Raw genomic sequence first — 15,237 nt, 5'->3', positions numbered from 1 at the left:
TGGAGGAGGGACAAGAGGGAGAGGAGGAGGGACAAGAGGGGAAGGAGGAATGGGGAGGAGAAAGAAGAAGGGGGAGGAGGAGGAGGAGGAGGGGAGGAAGAAGGAGGAGAAGGAGGAGGAAGGGGGAGGAGGAGGAGGAGGAAGGGGGAGGAGGAGGAGGAGGAAGGGGGAGGAGGAGGAGGGGGAGGAGGAGGGACAAGAGGGGGAAGAGGAAGGGGGAGGAGGGGGAGGAGGAGGGACAAGAGGGGGAGGAGGAGGGACAAGAGGGGGAGGAGGAAGGGGGAGGAGGGGGAGGAGGAGGAGGAGGGACAAGAGGGGGAAGAGGAATGGGGAGGAGAGGGAGGAGGGAGGGGGAGGAGGAAGGGGAAGAGAGGGAGGAGGGAGGGGGAGGAGGAACAGGAGGAGGAGGAAGGGGGGAGGAGGGGTGGAGGCGGGACAAGAAGGGGAGGAGGAAGGGGGAGGAGAAGGGACAAGAGGGGGAGGAGGAAGGGGGAGGAGAGGGAGGAGGAAGGGGAGGAGGAGGAGGAAGGGGGAGGAGGGGTGGAGGTGGGACAAGAAGGGGAGGAGGAAGGGGGAGGAGGGACAAGAGGGGGAGGAGGAAGGGGGAGGAGGGGGAGGAGAAGGGACAAGAGGGGGAAGAGGAAGGGGGAGGAGGGGGAGGAGGGAGGGGGAGGAGGAACGGGAGGAGGAGGAAGGGGGGAGGAGGGGGAGGAGGAAGGGGGAGGAGGAGGAGAAAGGGGGGAGGAGGAGGGGGAGGAGGAGTGGAGGAGGAAGTGGGGAGGAGGGGGAGGAGGGGTGGAGGAGGGACAAGAGGGGGAAGAGGAAGGGGGAGGAGGGGGAGGAGGAGGGACAAGAAGGGGAGGAGGAAGGGGGAGGAGGAGGGACAAGAAGGGGAGGAGGAAGGGGGAGGAGGGGGAGGAGGAGGGTAGCTCCAGAGGCAGCCTGGGGCAGGTGGCCCAGAATTGGCCCTTGACTGGCTTCAAAGCCTCACCGGCCAGGCGATCCTGGGCAGGTGGTGACGTCCCCCGGGATGACAGGAACCGTGGACAGTAAGAGACAAGGAGGCAGGTGTGAGGGTGGACATGGGCTGAGGAGGCCAGGGAGGGGGTGGGGAGGCCGGTGTTGAACGCGCCTCGGAGCAGCAAGGTCCCCCTGGGAGTCGGCTGGGACCTGCCCGCCCCCTGCCGTGGGCACTCACGTCATGACCAGCGTCTCGTCCCCCGGCTCGCTCAGGAGCCCGTCCACAAACACGGAGGTGCTGGTGAAGTTGTGCGTGCTCCAGGTGAGGCCCTCGTCCACACTGAACCTGCCAGGAGAAGGGGCGTCACCACCGCAGGCAGGCGGGCGGGAGCACTCCCTGGGGCCAGGCCCAGCTGCCCTGCTGGATCCAGCCCCGCCCCAGCCCGGGGGGGCCAGTGCTGCCCAGCCGAGGGGGCTGGGAGAAGAGGTCCGGGCCGCACCTGCACCCCTCCCCGGGGGCACAGCAGCCGCCCGCCGGCCCCAAGCAGCACCCGCATCTCCTTAGTAACAGCACAGCTGAGGCGTTCTGGGCGTGACTTCTGGGTACGCTGCAGCTGCTTTCCAGCCCCTGGATTGCAGTCGTCTGGGCTTGGAGCGTCCAGGTCAGCCCCCACCCCCACCCCCGGTGCCTGAGCCCAGCCCAGGCGTTGCCAGGCCAGGGACAGGGGCGTGCTGCCTCCCAACTCATCATATCACGGTGCCACCGGCTTGCAACGCAGAAAACTGCTTTTCAGACTAAAGTGATACTGGCTTCCGAGCAGCTCCCCCGGCTCTGCCTTCTCTGCCTTCCGAGATCAGAGTTCACGCCTGCCCTCCTTTCCCCACAACTGCCCCTTAGATGTCAGAAGCCCATCCAAACCTGTTCTCACCGGACACATGCTGCCGGCTTCCTTGCCTGGCCCTGCCTCCTCCATGGGACTAACTCTTGTTGCTGCTTGAAAGTCACCTCCTCTGGGAAGCCCTCCTTGCTCCCCCAGGCCGGGATGGGGGCCTCCTCTGGGCCCCGCAGCCCCAAGTCTTCCTCTGCCCTCCCCCCACCCCCCCCTTACTGTGCTGCCATTCCCTGTTTCTTTGTGTCCCCAGGCGCAGCCGGGGGCAGCTCCCAGCTGGAGGAACCCCACCCACCCTGCAATGCCCCCTCCCCGAGCTGGGCCCCCATGGCATTACTTGAGGATCTTCAAGGGGATGGAGGTGTCCTTGATGGCTGCGATCACGCCGCCGTGGTCCAGGTAGAGGACGTGGTGCTCCTCCTCGAACACCTGCAGAGAGGCAGGCCACGCTCTGAGGGTGGGTCACTCTCTGGGGGCAGAGGTGTCCTCACGCAGCCCCAGGAAGCTGGCCCAGGGCTCCCCGTGTCCCCCGGCCCCCCCCCCCCCCATGCTCTCCGGCACCCCCCAGACTCAGTGCGCGTGGCCTGACCGAACGAGCGTGGCAGTTTCTAGACCAGTGACGCGAGAGATTAAGTTGCAGATAAACGCGCAGGAAGCCGGCCCTCTGCGGGGAAAGCTCACGCACCTGTACGGGGACGCGTGACGTCGGGAAAGAAATCACGGAAGTCAGCAGAGCGTTTAGGACAAGTAAACCCCAATTTGACATTAAGGCTCAGCTCAAGGGACTCCTGGGTGGCTCAGTCGGTTGAACGTCCGACTTCGGCTCCGGTCATGATCTCACAGCTCTGTGAGTTCGAGCCCCGCATCGGGCTCCGTGCTGACAGCTCAGAGCCTGGAGCCTGGTTCGGATTCTGTGTCTCCCTCTGTCTCTGCCCCTCCCCTGCTCATTCTGTCTGTCTGTCTCTCTCTCAAAAATAAATAAAACATTAAAGAAAAAACATTTTTTTAAAAAGACTCAGCTCAAATGCTGCCTCCTCCAGGAAGCCCTCCCCGAAGCCAGGCCGGGTGGGGAGTGCCTCTGGGCCCACAGCCTCAGCACCAACTACACTATTTGTCATTGTCTCCTCCAGCCAGGGAGCTCCGCCCAGGCAGGGCCTGCCTCTGAGTCATCTTTGTGGTCCTTGGGGCTCAGCTCAGAGCTGGGGGCGGAGCTTGTGTGGGGGATGGATGACCGAATGAATGAATGAATGAATGAGTGAGTAAGAGAGTGAATGAATGAGTGGCCGCTACGTCTTCAGGTGACAAAAGGCCTGGCGCCCTGGACAGGGTTCACACAGGGGGAGATAACCCCGGTGGCCCTGGGATCGGGTCCCATTTCGCAGATGAGGAAGCTGAGGCCTGGGGGGGGGCGGTGCATGCCAGGACCTCACAGCAGGCAGGTGGGTCAGGCCAGGTCGCAAAGGGCCTGCGCTAGATCTTCTGTGAGCACAGGATCCAAACGGCGAGCAAGTCACTCACCCTGCACCTCTCCCAGAAGCGGCCCCCTCACGGAGCCCACTCACCTCCCACCCCGTCGGCCGTCAGGACCTGTGGTTCTGTGGCGGGGAGCGCAGGGAACTCGGGGGGAGTCGGGAAAGAGCCGGGACCCCCCACCCCTCCCCAGCCCCTCACCTGGGCCAGCCCGCTCCTCTGTGCCAGCTGCCCAGGGTCTCAGTGAGCCCTTGGCGAGGGGGCTGGCCACGCCTCCCGCCCGCACGGGCAGCTTGGGGCCTGGGGACGCTTCTCGTGAGCCAGGGAGGGCAGGGCCGAGCCGGTGGTGATACGACCCACTCAGTGCCCGGTGAGGCCGGAACAGGCCGGGCTCAGCCGGCCCCTCGGTCCTGCGGCTGCACCTGCTCTGGCCTGGGCAGACAGACCCGGAAAACTCCCTGACTCGGGGAGGGAACGTTCTAGGACAAATGAGCGCGTAGGAACGGGGGAACCGCCCAAAGAACATCGGACGGCGCCTTCTTCCCACCCCTCCAACTTGAGTCTTTCCTCACGTGAAGGCTGGATTTTCCCAGACCCGGCAGGACGCGGTGGGGAGGATGCAGAGAAGATGCCCCTCACGTCCGGAATGTAAAATTTTACCAGAACCTTCCAGTGGCCCGCCACGGCCTTTAGAATCCCACCCAAACCCTTTCATGGCCTCCAGGCCTCTGCAGGAGATGCCCCTGCCTACGTCCTCCTGCCCCCACACATCAGCCACCCTGGCTGCCTTTCCCTGAACACACCACAGGCCCTTTGCACGTGCTGTCCCCCTGGTCTACGAAACCCTTCTCCAGATATTTTCACCTTCTCCACAGTCCTGCCGGTGTTTCCCATTGCTCATAGGAGTTCTCTAGGAAACACTCCGGCTTGAATAAAGAAGAAAGGCCCCGTGTAAGAAATGGTGGGAAGTCAGCAGATGAACCCCAGAGCCCGCGCTCTCTCCCCTACTTCATGTCTGCAGCCGGAGGATGTCAGGCCAGGCAAAATGACCCAGAGAAGGGGAACCTACAGGGCCAAGCGTGGGTGAGCCCCTCCCTGCCGGGGACGGTTGCCACCCATCAGGGGCCTCTAGGACGCCGGCGGGCACCTTGCACGAGCGAGGCGGGCCAGGCGGGGCCGGCTCCAAGCGCCCTGCCGAAACGTGGGCCAGCTTTTCCAGGAGAGCCCGGAGAGGGGGCTGGGTGTCTATGAACTAGTTTTTAAACACGTGTGCAGGTGGCGTGGGGGAGGGGGATGAGGACGGGCGCGGGGTGGTGGCCACGGTGGCCCCTGCTGTGCATCCAGGGTCCCGTTAGTGGCAATCACGCTCAGAGGTTATCTTCCCATCTTCCAAAGAGGGGCCAGAGGTTCAGAGACACCCGGTGGCTTGTCTGGCGAATCCAGGGTAGACCCCGGCTCTCGGACCCAGCCCCCACCTTGACTCAGTCCACGGCCTCCTGTCTCCATGAACGGGACACCCGCAGTGGGAGGACAGGCTGTGTTTTGTGTGCAACGAGGCTGCAGGCTGCAGTGGGGGCTCACCGCACTAACTTGGGTGCCCCGCGGACACGCCCCTGCCGGGCACCCTCCCTGGACTCACAGCCCCCCCCCACCTGCAGGGGTCAGAGGAGTGGGTGCACCTGGGGTCCTCAATCTTAACGGTGCTTGGGATAAGTGTGCTGCTGGAGGCCACATTAACAGAGGTAGAGTTTCCTGGATGAGGGAGGGGACGGTCTGCGGATTTTAGGATACCGTGCGGAAGAAACATCCATACTTTTCCACCCCAACTGTTCACTCATCCAGCAGATCCAGTGTTCCGGGTCTCCTCTGTTTGGGCGCTGGGGTCCAGGGGTAGGGATGACAGTCTGGGCCCGGGGAGAGACCCCAAGGAGGCAGGTCACCGTCACAGTGACACCCACTCAGACGCCCTCTCACTCGGTACTCAGCCCGCGTTCTGCCACCGCAGGGGTGGGTCCCGGGCAAGGTTTCTGGACGCATCCGGTGCAGGTCTGAGTCAGCGGGCGCTCCCGGGTGCAGGTGGCAGTGTGAGTGTTGCTTGGGCTAATCCGAGGGGGGCCGGGGCATCGTGGGGGGTGTGCAGGAGGTTCGAGAGAGCAGCGGGGTCCGGGGGGCAGAGGCCCCTGAGGCGGGCTGGGCAGTGAGGGCACACGTGTCAGCAGCGGGCGGGACTTCCTCCTGCAGACGGCGGCGAGGCACCGGAGGCTTAGTCGGGAGGCTTACGAGCAGGGCGATGACAACACGTTTCCCTTTCGCAGCTTCCCGGGGGTGCTGGGGGGGCGACGGACCAGAGGGGCAGAGGCCCAGCCCAGGAAAATGAATTCCCAAGCAGCCGGGCTCCTCCTCCAGGAGAGAGTGAGCTCCCCGTCCCGGGGAATATGCAAGGAGAAGCCAGCCTCCTCGCCGCGTGGGGACCCCTGAGCTGCCAGTCCCACGCCAAGCGCATCTGTCTCCCCCAAGGCGCTGCTCCTGATGCTTTGAACTTGCAGAGGCCTCTGCCCGCGCGGCCGGAACCCTCATTCCTGCTCCACTGGGGGCCGAATTCACTTCTCTCCCGGGGGATAAGGCCGTGGAGCGGCAGCGTGTGGTGCCACGAAACCATCACGGGCGGGTCCTCAGAGCCTGACTGTCCCAGAGCGGGAGGCACTCGCGGGCCCACCCGCCGATGCGTGTGCACACCCAGCCAGCGGCTCCTCCCTGGACGACATTCCCCGCGCCCCCCCACCCCCAAGAGGGGGCGCCTCCCAGCTATCGCAAGGGACCCCCAGCGCGTCTCCATTCCCATCAGCCTGGGACTCCGCGAGAGGGGGCTCCAGGGTCCAGCCCTCCCCAGTGGGGTCGCAGGGTTTTGGAGCTCCCTGTGCTATGGTTCTCCGTGCCTCGATCAGCCCCCAGGCAGCAGGGCTGGGGGCGCGGGGGGAGGGGCAGGCGGTCTCTGGTCCCCATCTCCCCTGCGTCCCCACACCCCAGACTCGGAGGGCCCTCTTTGGACGTCTTCTGGTCCTCGTTTTGCTTTTCTACCATCCTCGGGAACTTGTGTTTTGAAAAGGTTATGTCCATTAAGCAGCTGTACACGCCGTCACTTGTAATTCATATTCCGAGAGTCCTCTTCCCAGACACATCTTATTACATCCTTGACCACGTGCCTGAGCTGAGCAGTGCCCTCTGTGACTGTCACAGCCCGTCCCCCGCCGCCTCCCACCCCCACGGCGAACTCCAAGCCCAGAGGGTCTCTCCTCCTCCGCACACGTGGGCGCCCCCCCGCACCCCGCCGAGGCCAGACGACCCCTCCTGCCCCTGCTTCCCCCCCCCCCCCCCCCCCCCCGCCCCGCCGCTGCACCAGAATCAACAGTCTCCCGTCCGATTCCCGCATTCCCAAGTATGGAGTCTCAGCCCGTTGCTGAACGACAGTGGCCACCATGAATGTCTTGCAGTCAGTTTCTATGAAATTTGAGCACCTTGTCTGTTTCACCCGAACGGGGTGCATGTTTCTGTAATAAATGGACGGAAGGTGACCTTTAAGAAAGTTTGGGCGTCTTTCACTAGTTTTGGTGAAATAGAAATATTATAACTAAGTCTCTTTTGCCCTTTTCAAAATTCCTTGTTTCTTGCATATTCTGAAAAATGTCAGGGCCTTGCACTAAGGCTCTAGGTAAACTGGGTACCTTGGGGAGTAAAGCGTTTGTCCCGAGTGTTACCTGGGGGAGGGGCCGCCAGAGGGGCCTCAGGCAGGCAAACCCTGCCCTGAAACAGAGCTTCGGACACGGTCTGGGAGGGTAGATGCACACAGAAGTTCGGCGCATTTTCTTACGTGTTTAATGCAGGGACAGTCACTCCGTGGAGGCGGGTGGACCCGGTGAGGCCTTTTGTGCGGGAAGCAAACAGCTGGTGTAGAGGCACACAGGCCTCTCCCGGGCCGGAGCCCCGGCCCTGCACTGGGCCTCGTGGCTGCACTGCCCCTGCCTGGAGCCCCCGGGACCAGCAGCCCGCCTGCCCTCGCCGTCTCAGCTCTGCAGGCTGGGGATGTCAGCTTCAGGTAGGCCCTGCACGAGGGCACAGGGGAGCCCTGGCAGGTTCCACCATTTCCTGCATTACTGCTGCCTCGAACCATCACCCCTGGACACCTCCCAGCCCCCCCCACCAGCCCAGACTCGGCGGGGGGGGGGCGTCTCCGTGGAATGGGGGCGGAATGTGCCAGGCCTCCGCATCCTTACCTGCCGCCAGGTATGCCCACAGTCGGACGTGATGTACATCTCCTCCTTATACTCCACCAGCTGCGAGCCCAGGTTACCTGGTCCGGAACAGGGGCAAGGTCGCCCTGGGGGTCAGCCAGCCTTACCAAGGTCTGTGCCCAGACACAGCCCCCCGCGAGAGTTACGTGTGCCCCGGGTCTGCCTCTCTCACACCCAAAGCCACCCGCGGGTGTGCCCCTCTCTGTATTCTCCCTACACTGACCCGCCTGTGGAAGCTCTATGCTTGGGCCCTGGGTCCCAGTCTGTGCAGTAAAGGATTCGCTTTGCCCAAAGCCAGCCAGCCTCGCGGCTCTGCCAGGGCCCCGGGTGCAGGCGGGGACCCAGGCACTCGAGGCGTCCAAGGGATCGAGTGTACAAGAATACATGTGGGCTGCTGATCAGGGACTGGCGAAAAGGACGTGCTCCAGCTGGGCCGGCATGGGGTCGGGGTGGCCCCCGACCGGCTTTGAGCTGGGGCAGGGCACAGCTGGGTTTGCATCTGGAGACAGCCCCTCGGGGGGCTGGCTGCGGGGGCGACCAGAAGTCCGGCAGCGTGGGGCAGTACAGGTGAGAGGCACGGTAGGCACAGGGGAGGTGCTCATTAAACATCTGTCGAGTGGACGTTTGCAGGGTGGTGAGAAGGGGCCACCAAACCGACTGGGCCGCCAGGAGGTCCCCCTTGGCCGTGGTTCACGTGAGCCCAGTGCCAGACTGGCTGATGGGCCACCACCCTCAAGGCCCTCTACAGGCTCGGACTGAATCCTGGGGTGATGCCACAGTGGGAAGACGCCCCGCTCAGTGTCCACGCCAACCCCAGCTTACAGATGAGGAAATGGTCCAAATGGGCTCCCATGGAGGGAACAGTATCCAGGAAGGTCATGGTGGCCTCTGGGCTGAGCCCAGCCTGCCCCAGACAGTCCCCTGGGAAGGGCTGGAATGAGCAGATTTTCCAATGAGCTGGAGCTGGCAGGCCTCCGCTCTGCCCCTGTGGTCTTGGCAGGGACCAGGGGTGACAGCCCCAAGACGATGGGGACCTGAGGTGATGCTGAAGCCCTTTTGGACTCCTGCCTGGAGCCCCAGAGGCCCTTGCCCTGGGTGACTCATACGTCACTCTCAATTTGCAGCATTATTTACGGGGCACTCTCGGGACTATCTCATCCAGAGTCAAGTACAGATGTCAGTGGAAAATTCCAAAGGGAATGGATTGTCTTCAGATGAGTGAAAGTGAGTCCCAACCAGAGTGGTGAGGGGTTGTTTGCTTGCTATCTTTCCTGAGGTCCAACCAAGCACCAATGCATCCGTCCAACCATCCGTCCATCCATCATCCATCCATCTGTCCGTCATCCATCCATCTGTCCATCTATCCATCATTGATCAATCAACTGATTGATCCATCCATCCATCCATCACCTGTCCATCCGTCCATCATCCATCCATCCATCCATCCATCCATCATCTGTCCATCATCCATCCATCCCTCCACCCATCCATCCATCATCCTGTCTGTCCATCCGTCCATCCATCATCCATCCACCCGTCTGTCCATCATCCACCTGTCCATTCACTCATCCTTCATCCCTCCATCCTCGCATTTCTCTCCTTCACCAATTCCACTCACTCTTCCATTCCTGCACTTATTCAACAGCATTTCTGGCCACCTGCTGTCTGTCGAGCCTTGTGCAGAGCTGAGGGAGGTCCGAGATGAATCAACCGTGGCCCCTGCTCCCAGAGAGCTCTCAATCCAGCAGGGGAAGAAGCATGCCCTGCAACCACAGGCTGAGCCAGGATATCTGGAAGCCCGAGGGATTGTAAGAGCAGACAGGGGACGGCTGATGGACCCGGGAAGGAAGGCCATCAGGAGGAGACTCCTGAAGGCAGTGACCCCCGAGCTGTGCCCGGAGAGACACATGTGCTCGGCCCAAGGGAAGAGGAAAGGCCGTGCCAGGTGGAGGGGACGCCCGGTCGGCAGCGTGGAGGCGGGAAGGGGCACGACGAGGGAGGGGCAGAGGGGCAGGTGCCGAACCCCGTGTCCTCCCCCGTCTGGCAAACGAACGGTGCTGAGAAATGGCCACGGAATGAGTGAAACGAGCCAGCTAGACAGATGAGCGGGATGACGGGGGTATTATCTCCGCTGCATTCCAGATGCCAACAGGCGCGCTGGGACGCACGCATCGCACGCGGAGCCGCGGTGAATGTGGCCGTGTCAGCACTACTCAGCAGGCGAACCCCGGTCTGTAATTTCAGCTGTGCACATGTCTGTCTTTCAAGGGACGCTGTCTGCTCTCCATGCTCCATCTACCAGAGCTTTCAGGCTGCCAGTCACCTAACAGACACCGGGGACAGATAAAGGGACATTCACGGAATGTGTCCCCAGGCTGTCAGTGCAGAAGGGCCTGCAGAATCCCGGAGGCGGTGCCCTCATTTTACAGGTGGGGAAACTGAGGTCCAGGGATGTGACTAAGAGAGAGGCAGGGAGGTCAGGAGGGAGGGAGGCTGCCTTGGGCCACCCTCCTCGGGCGTGGCCGGTTGGTTCCCGGTGACACACCTCCAGATCCTCACTGCTTTCTTGGGCAGCCAGGAAGCTCATTCCGGGTTTTTGAGGCCTTTGAGCCACAGATACATTTAAAATTGTGCCTTTTGTATTTTGGTCAAGAATTTGGGGATTCAGCCAATCAGGACAGTGCTTTTGAGGGGCTGGGAGGCAGGAGTGCCCTGGGGGCTTCCCCTCGTAAGGAGCCTGGGTTGGCTTCCTGAGTGACACCCAGCAACCTGGAGCTTCCTGGGAGGAGGGGGTGGGGAGTGACCTCTCAGGGCTGGTGCAGCGGTTAAGAGCTCAGTGCCTGGGTGGAGGAAAGGCCTGTCCAGGACAACTGCCAGCATGAAGAACATTCCCTCGTTTTCCCTTCCTTCCTATCAGTGGTTCCCAGGGCTCCCACCCCCATGGGAGCCAGCGGGAGCAGGCAGGGCTGTCCCAGCACTGGGTGCCGGAGGGCACATAACCCTGCACATTACAAGGAAAATATGATGCCAGCCACTACCTGGCAATACACGTTCGCAACACATGCTTTCCATTTTGAAAGAACTCAAATAATCCTTATTTTAGGCCTTGTTCTATCAGTGTACTTGTACACATCCCCAAAGGAGGCTCTGGTTTACGGGTGTAGACAGGCACGTGCCCAGTCTACGCTTTGATTTTTTTCCTCATGTTACTTGCATGTGTCTCTCTCCCCGACTAAACTAGAACCTTCTTCAGGGATCAATACATGTCAGCCATGACACAAATCATTCTCCCATCCATCCATCCATCCATCCATCCATCCATCCATCCATTTATCCATCCATCCATCCATCCATCCATCCATCCATTTATCCATCCATCCATCCATCCATCCATTTATCCATCCATCCATTTATCCATCCATCCATCCATCCATCCATCCATCCATCCATCCATTTATCCATCCATCCATCCATCCATCCATCCATCCATTTATCCATCCATCCATCCATCCATTTATCCATCCATCCATTTATCCATCCATCCATTTATCCATCCATCCATCCATTCTCCCATCCACGCATGCATCCATCCATCCTTCTGTTGATCCACTCACCATTCTGTGATCAGTCCTATCTGGCCATCTAACTGTCCACTCTTTCCTCCATCCACCTATTCATTCACCCATCCCCCATGGCTCACCCATCCCATCCTTCAGTTGGCCATCCATCCATCCATCCATTTTCCCACACAGCAGCACGTATCTCGTGCCCACTGTGGGCCACGCGTTCACCCCCTGGGCTGTGCCATGATTGATGAGCTTCCTGGAGACACTGCCCCCTGCCCCCAACAGTCACACCAAGGACCCAGGCCCATGGCCATCCAGTTCTACCCTTGAGAGCATCCCTCAGGCAGTGATGGCTCCTCCTACCTGCGCCCATGATGAGGCCCGGGGCAGTGTCTTTGGTGTGCACGGTGCCCGACACGTAGGGGTTGTCTGCCCATCGCAGGTGCAGGTGGAGGTGGCAGTCCGGCTGCAAGGGAGGGAAGGGAGCCAAAGTCAGCACTTGGGTGGGAGAAGTGTTCCGAGGAAAGGTAGGATTGAGGCTTATCAGGTGGGAAGGTAGGGCCAGGAGCACCTCAGAGGAGGGGATGGAAGGCAGGAAGGAGGCTCTGAGGCTGATCAGGGGGTGGAGACCAGCAGGTCCGGGTTGACCCGGCTTGTGGATGAAGCCAGTCAGGCTTCTCCAGGGGAGGGTTCTCCCAGCACGAGAGCACTCCCAACATGCAGTGGGCATTCCCACGTGTGGTGCCAGGTCATGGAATGTGACTCCTGGAGCCTGCTCAGCCCATGGCCACATCCATCCATCCATCCATCCATCCTCCATCCATCTATCCATCCATCCATCTGTCCATCCACCATCTATCCATCCGTCCATCCATCCATCCTCCATCCATCTATCCATCTGTCCACCCATCCATCTACCCATCCATCCATCCATTCATCTATCCATCCACCCATCCATCCATCCATCCCCACCCACATCCATCCATCCATCTATCCAAACACCCATCCACCATCCATCCATTCATCCATCCATCCATCATCTGTCCATCTGTCCATCACCTACCATCCATCCATCCCCACCCACATCCATCCATTCACCCATCCATTCATTCATCTGTCCATCCAGCATCTATCTATCCATCCATCCATCCATCCTCCATCCATCTATCCATCCATCCATCTATCCTCCATCCATCTATCCATCTGTCCATCCATCCATCCACCCATCCGTCCATCCACTATCTATCCATCCAGCCACCCATCCATCCATCCCCACCCACATCCATCCATCCATCCCTTCATCCATCCACCCATCCACCCACATCCATCCATCCATCCATCCATCCATCATCTGTCCATCTGTCCATCATCCACCATCCATCCATCCATCCATCCATCCATCTATCCCCACCCACATCCATCCATCCACCCATCCATCCATTCATCTGTCCATCCACCACCATCCATCTATCCATCCATCCATCCATCCACAGTAGCCCAGGCACCAGATAATGGCTGTAACACACCCTCAGCCCTGTGCCTTCTGTGAAGAGCCCACTGGCAAGCATCAGTGGGCACCCTGAGGGTGGCCCTGGGGGGGTGCCCTGGCTAGAGGGGCAGGAAAACCCGTTGTAATAATCATTTCAGTGGCAACTCCCATCGGCTGACAGCTGCCTCTGTTGCCAGCACCGAGCTTAGCACCACGTGAGGTGTGGGTCACTGACACTCTCCACATCCCCCACTCCCATCCCCATTTCACCAGTGGGGAAACTGAGGCAGAGAGCATTTAAGCAACACACCCAAGGGCAGCGGTGGAGCTGGGGCGACGACCCAGGCTGCTTGGATCCAGTGTCCACACTCTGAGCCTGCATTGTCTCCCCAGGGTCACTGAGCCAGGAGCCTCCCAGAAGGAGGAGCAGGAACAGACCCCTTACCCTCTCCTGTCTCCTGGCCGCCTGCACCCCAGCTCACCCCTGGGCGGGACTGGGGGTCCGGGGAGAACAGACGAGCTGAGAAGGATGTGCTCCGTGGACTGTGGCCTCCCTGAGTCTCCCCAGGCCACAGAGGCTCAAGGCCGCACTCTCGCCCACAGCCCTCTGGCAGCCCCATGACAGAATACAGAGCCACAGGACAACACCCTCCAGGGCGCCAGAGGCTGCAACGGGCAGTGACTTAGCCACGCACCAGGGGTTGCCTGCACAGAGGCCTCCGACATCAGTTTCCTCTCTCATCCCTCTCGAAGGCTGAGAGGTGATAGGGTCTGGGGTCTAGCCGGCTGAGCCGACCTTGACACACAGGAGACGGAGGAGGAGGGCCACCAGAGCTCCCGTCACACATCAGACCTCAAATGGGTTCTTGGGTTAAAGACTCGGGCGGCAACCTTCCTGGAGTCCCCAGTTTGGGCATTCCACAGACCCAGAATATGTGGGACCATAGGAGGGGCTGGGTTTTGAGTCCTCGTACCCCCTGAAAGCTGTGTGACTCTGGAAAAAGTGCCCAGTGTCTCTGAGTCTCCGTTTCTCTCCTACACAGGATTACTGGATTAACACAGCACAGCTTTTGGAGAGAACGTCGGGGTCCAGCTCTCCCCCTGGACAAGGTTTTGCTTAATTGCTTACTTATAAGAAAAGTAATCGTTTCTTTGGCCTTCTTTATTTCCTAGAAAAATCTCCAGTTTAGAAATACCGCAGAACTGCGCACTCAGGGATCCAAATTCTAATTTAGACACCGCTAATTGGGACTACATCACCCCACCTGCTGACCTCTGTCTGAGATGCTTCGTCTCATCCTTGTATGTTTTGGGGCACTTTCTTCTGGCCACGGACTGAGCACATTTTAGATTATCCTAAGTTAAAAGTGAAACGCCGACCCGGGTCAGGCGGCACCAGGTGGCAGCCCCAGGGCCCGGTCCAGTTGGGACCAGGCTCCCTCGTCTTTGCTGGGCCCTTAAAGACGTGTGAGCTGTGCCACAGGCAGCGTGATCATTCGTGCGAGATGCCCAGGCCAGGGGGTCTATGGAGACGGGAAGCAGACCAGCGGCGGCCGGGGGCTGGGCTTGGGCTGGGGGGCGAGGGGTGGGGGACCGGGTCCTCTCTGGGGCGACATTGCTCTAGAACGGGCTGTGGTGACGGCCGCACGTCTCTGTGAGTAGACAGAAAACCCCTGACCCGTGTACTTTAAGTGGGTGAACCGTATGGTGTGTGAGTTATTTGTCCCCAAAGCTGTAAAAAAGAAAAAAGAGAAAGGTGACGAGTTGAGCGCGGGCCCCTCCCCTCTGCAGAAGTCCACTTTGGTAGCGGATCTGGTGCTGGCGTCCCTCCCGACGGAGACCCGGGGGCCCGCGCTGAAGGTGAGCGCGAGTCAGAGTCAGAAGAGGAGAGCCCGGTGCCGTCCAGGAGCGCGGGGGCTGGGTCGAACGGACGAACCCGCCCCCCTCACACCAGTGTGCTAAGACTTTCCCAGTTCGGGTTTCCCCCTGACTCCTTGTGCCTGAAGAGCAGACTGGTGAGGGGGTATGGTGAGACCACTCAGTTCTCTCCCCCTCCCCATCTGGTGACCAGACACACGGGGCAGGGACGTTCCTGCGACGTCTGCAGGCAGGGCGGCTCCCAGGGGGAGAAGAGAGTTCTAAGTCAGAAGAAAAAGGTGTTTCCAACGTCACTCATCATCAGGGAAGGACAAATCAAAACCACACTGAGATACCACCTCGCACCTGTCAGAACGGCTAACATGAACAACTCAGGCAACGACAGATGTTGGCAAGGATGCGGAGAGAGAGGATCTCTTGCACTGCTGGTGGGAATGCAAGCTGGTGCAGCCGCTCTGGAAAACAGTACGGAGGCTCCTCAAAAAACTAAAAATAGAACTACCCGACGACCCAGCAATTGCCCTACTAGGCATTTATCCAAGGGATACAGGTGTGCCGTTTCGAAGGGACACAGGCACCCCCATGTTTAGAGCAGCACTGTCGACAATAGCCAAAGTCTGGAAAGAGCCCAAATGGCCATCGATGGATGAATGGATAAAGAAGATGTAGTATACATATACAACAGAGTATTACTT

At 60.2% G+C, this 15,237-nt stretch overlaps 1 protein-coding gene across 1 annotated transcript in view; it reads right to left on the bottom strand.

Annotated features, from left to right (window-relative positions):
- SORCS2 (sortilin related VPS10 domain containing receptor 2) overlaps positions 1–15,237 on the bottom strand; it is a 468,792-nt gene that overhangs the window by 36,663 nt on the left and 416,892 nt on the right. The window contains 4 exon segments of the mRNA XM_042936992.1: positions 1,199–1,306; positions 2,188–2,279; positions 7,592–7,668; positions 11,539–11,641. Of these exon segments, the coding sequence (XP_042792926.1) occupies positions 1,199–1,306; positions 2,188–2,279; positions 7,592–7,668; positions 11,539–11,641 (380 nt within the window).

The sequence above is a fragment of the Panthera leo genome, chromosome B1 (assembly GCF_018350215.1).
Source record: "Panthera leo isolate Ple1 chromosome B1, P.leo_Ple1_pat1.1, whole genome shotgun sequence".
In the NCBI taxonomy this organism is placed as follows: domain Eukaryota; kingdom Metazoa; phylum Chordata; class Mammalia; order Carnivora; family Felidae; genus Panthera; species Panthera leo.
The sequence above is the reverse complement of the archived record's forward strand: the minus strand, read 5'-3'. Positions and strand labels throughout refer to the sequence as shown.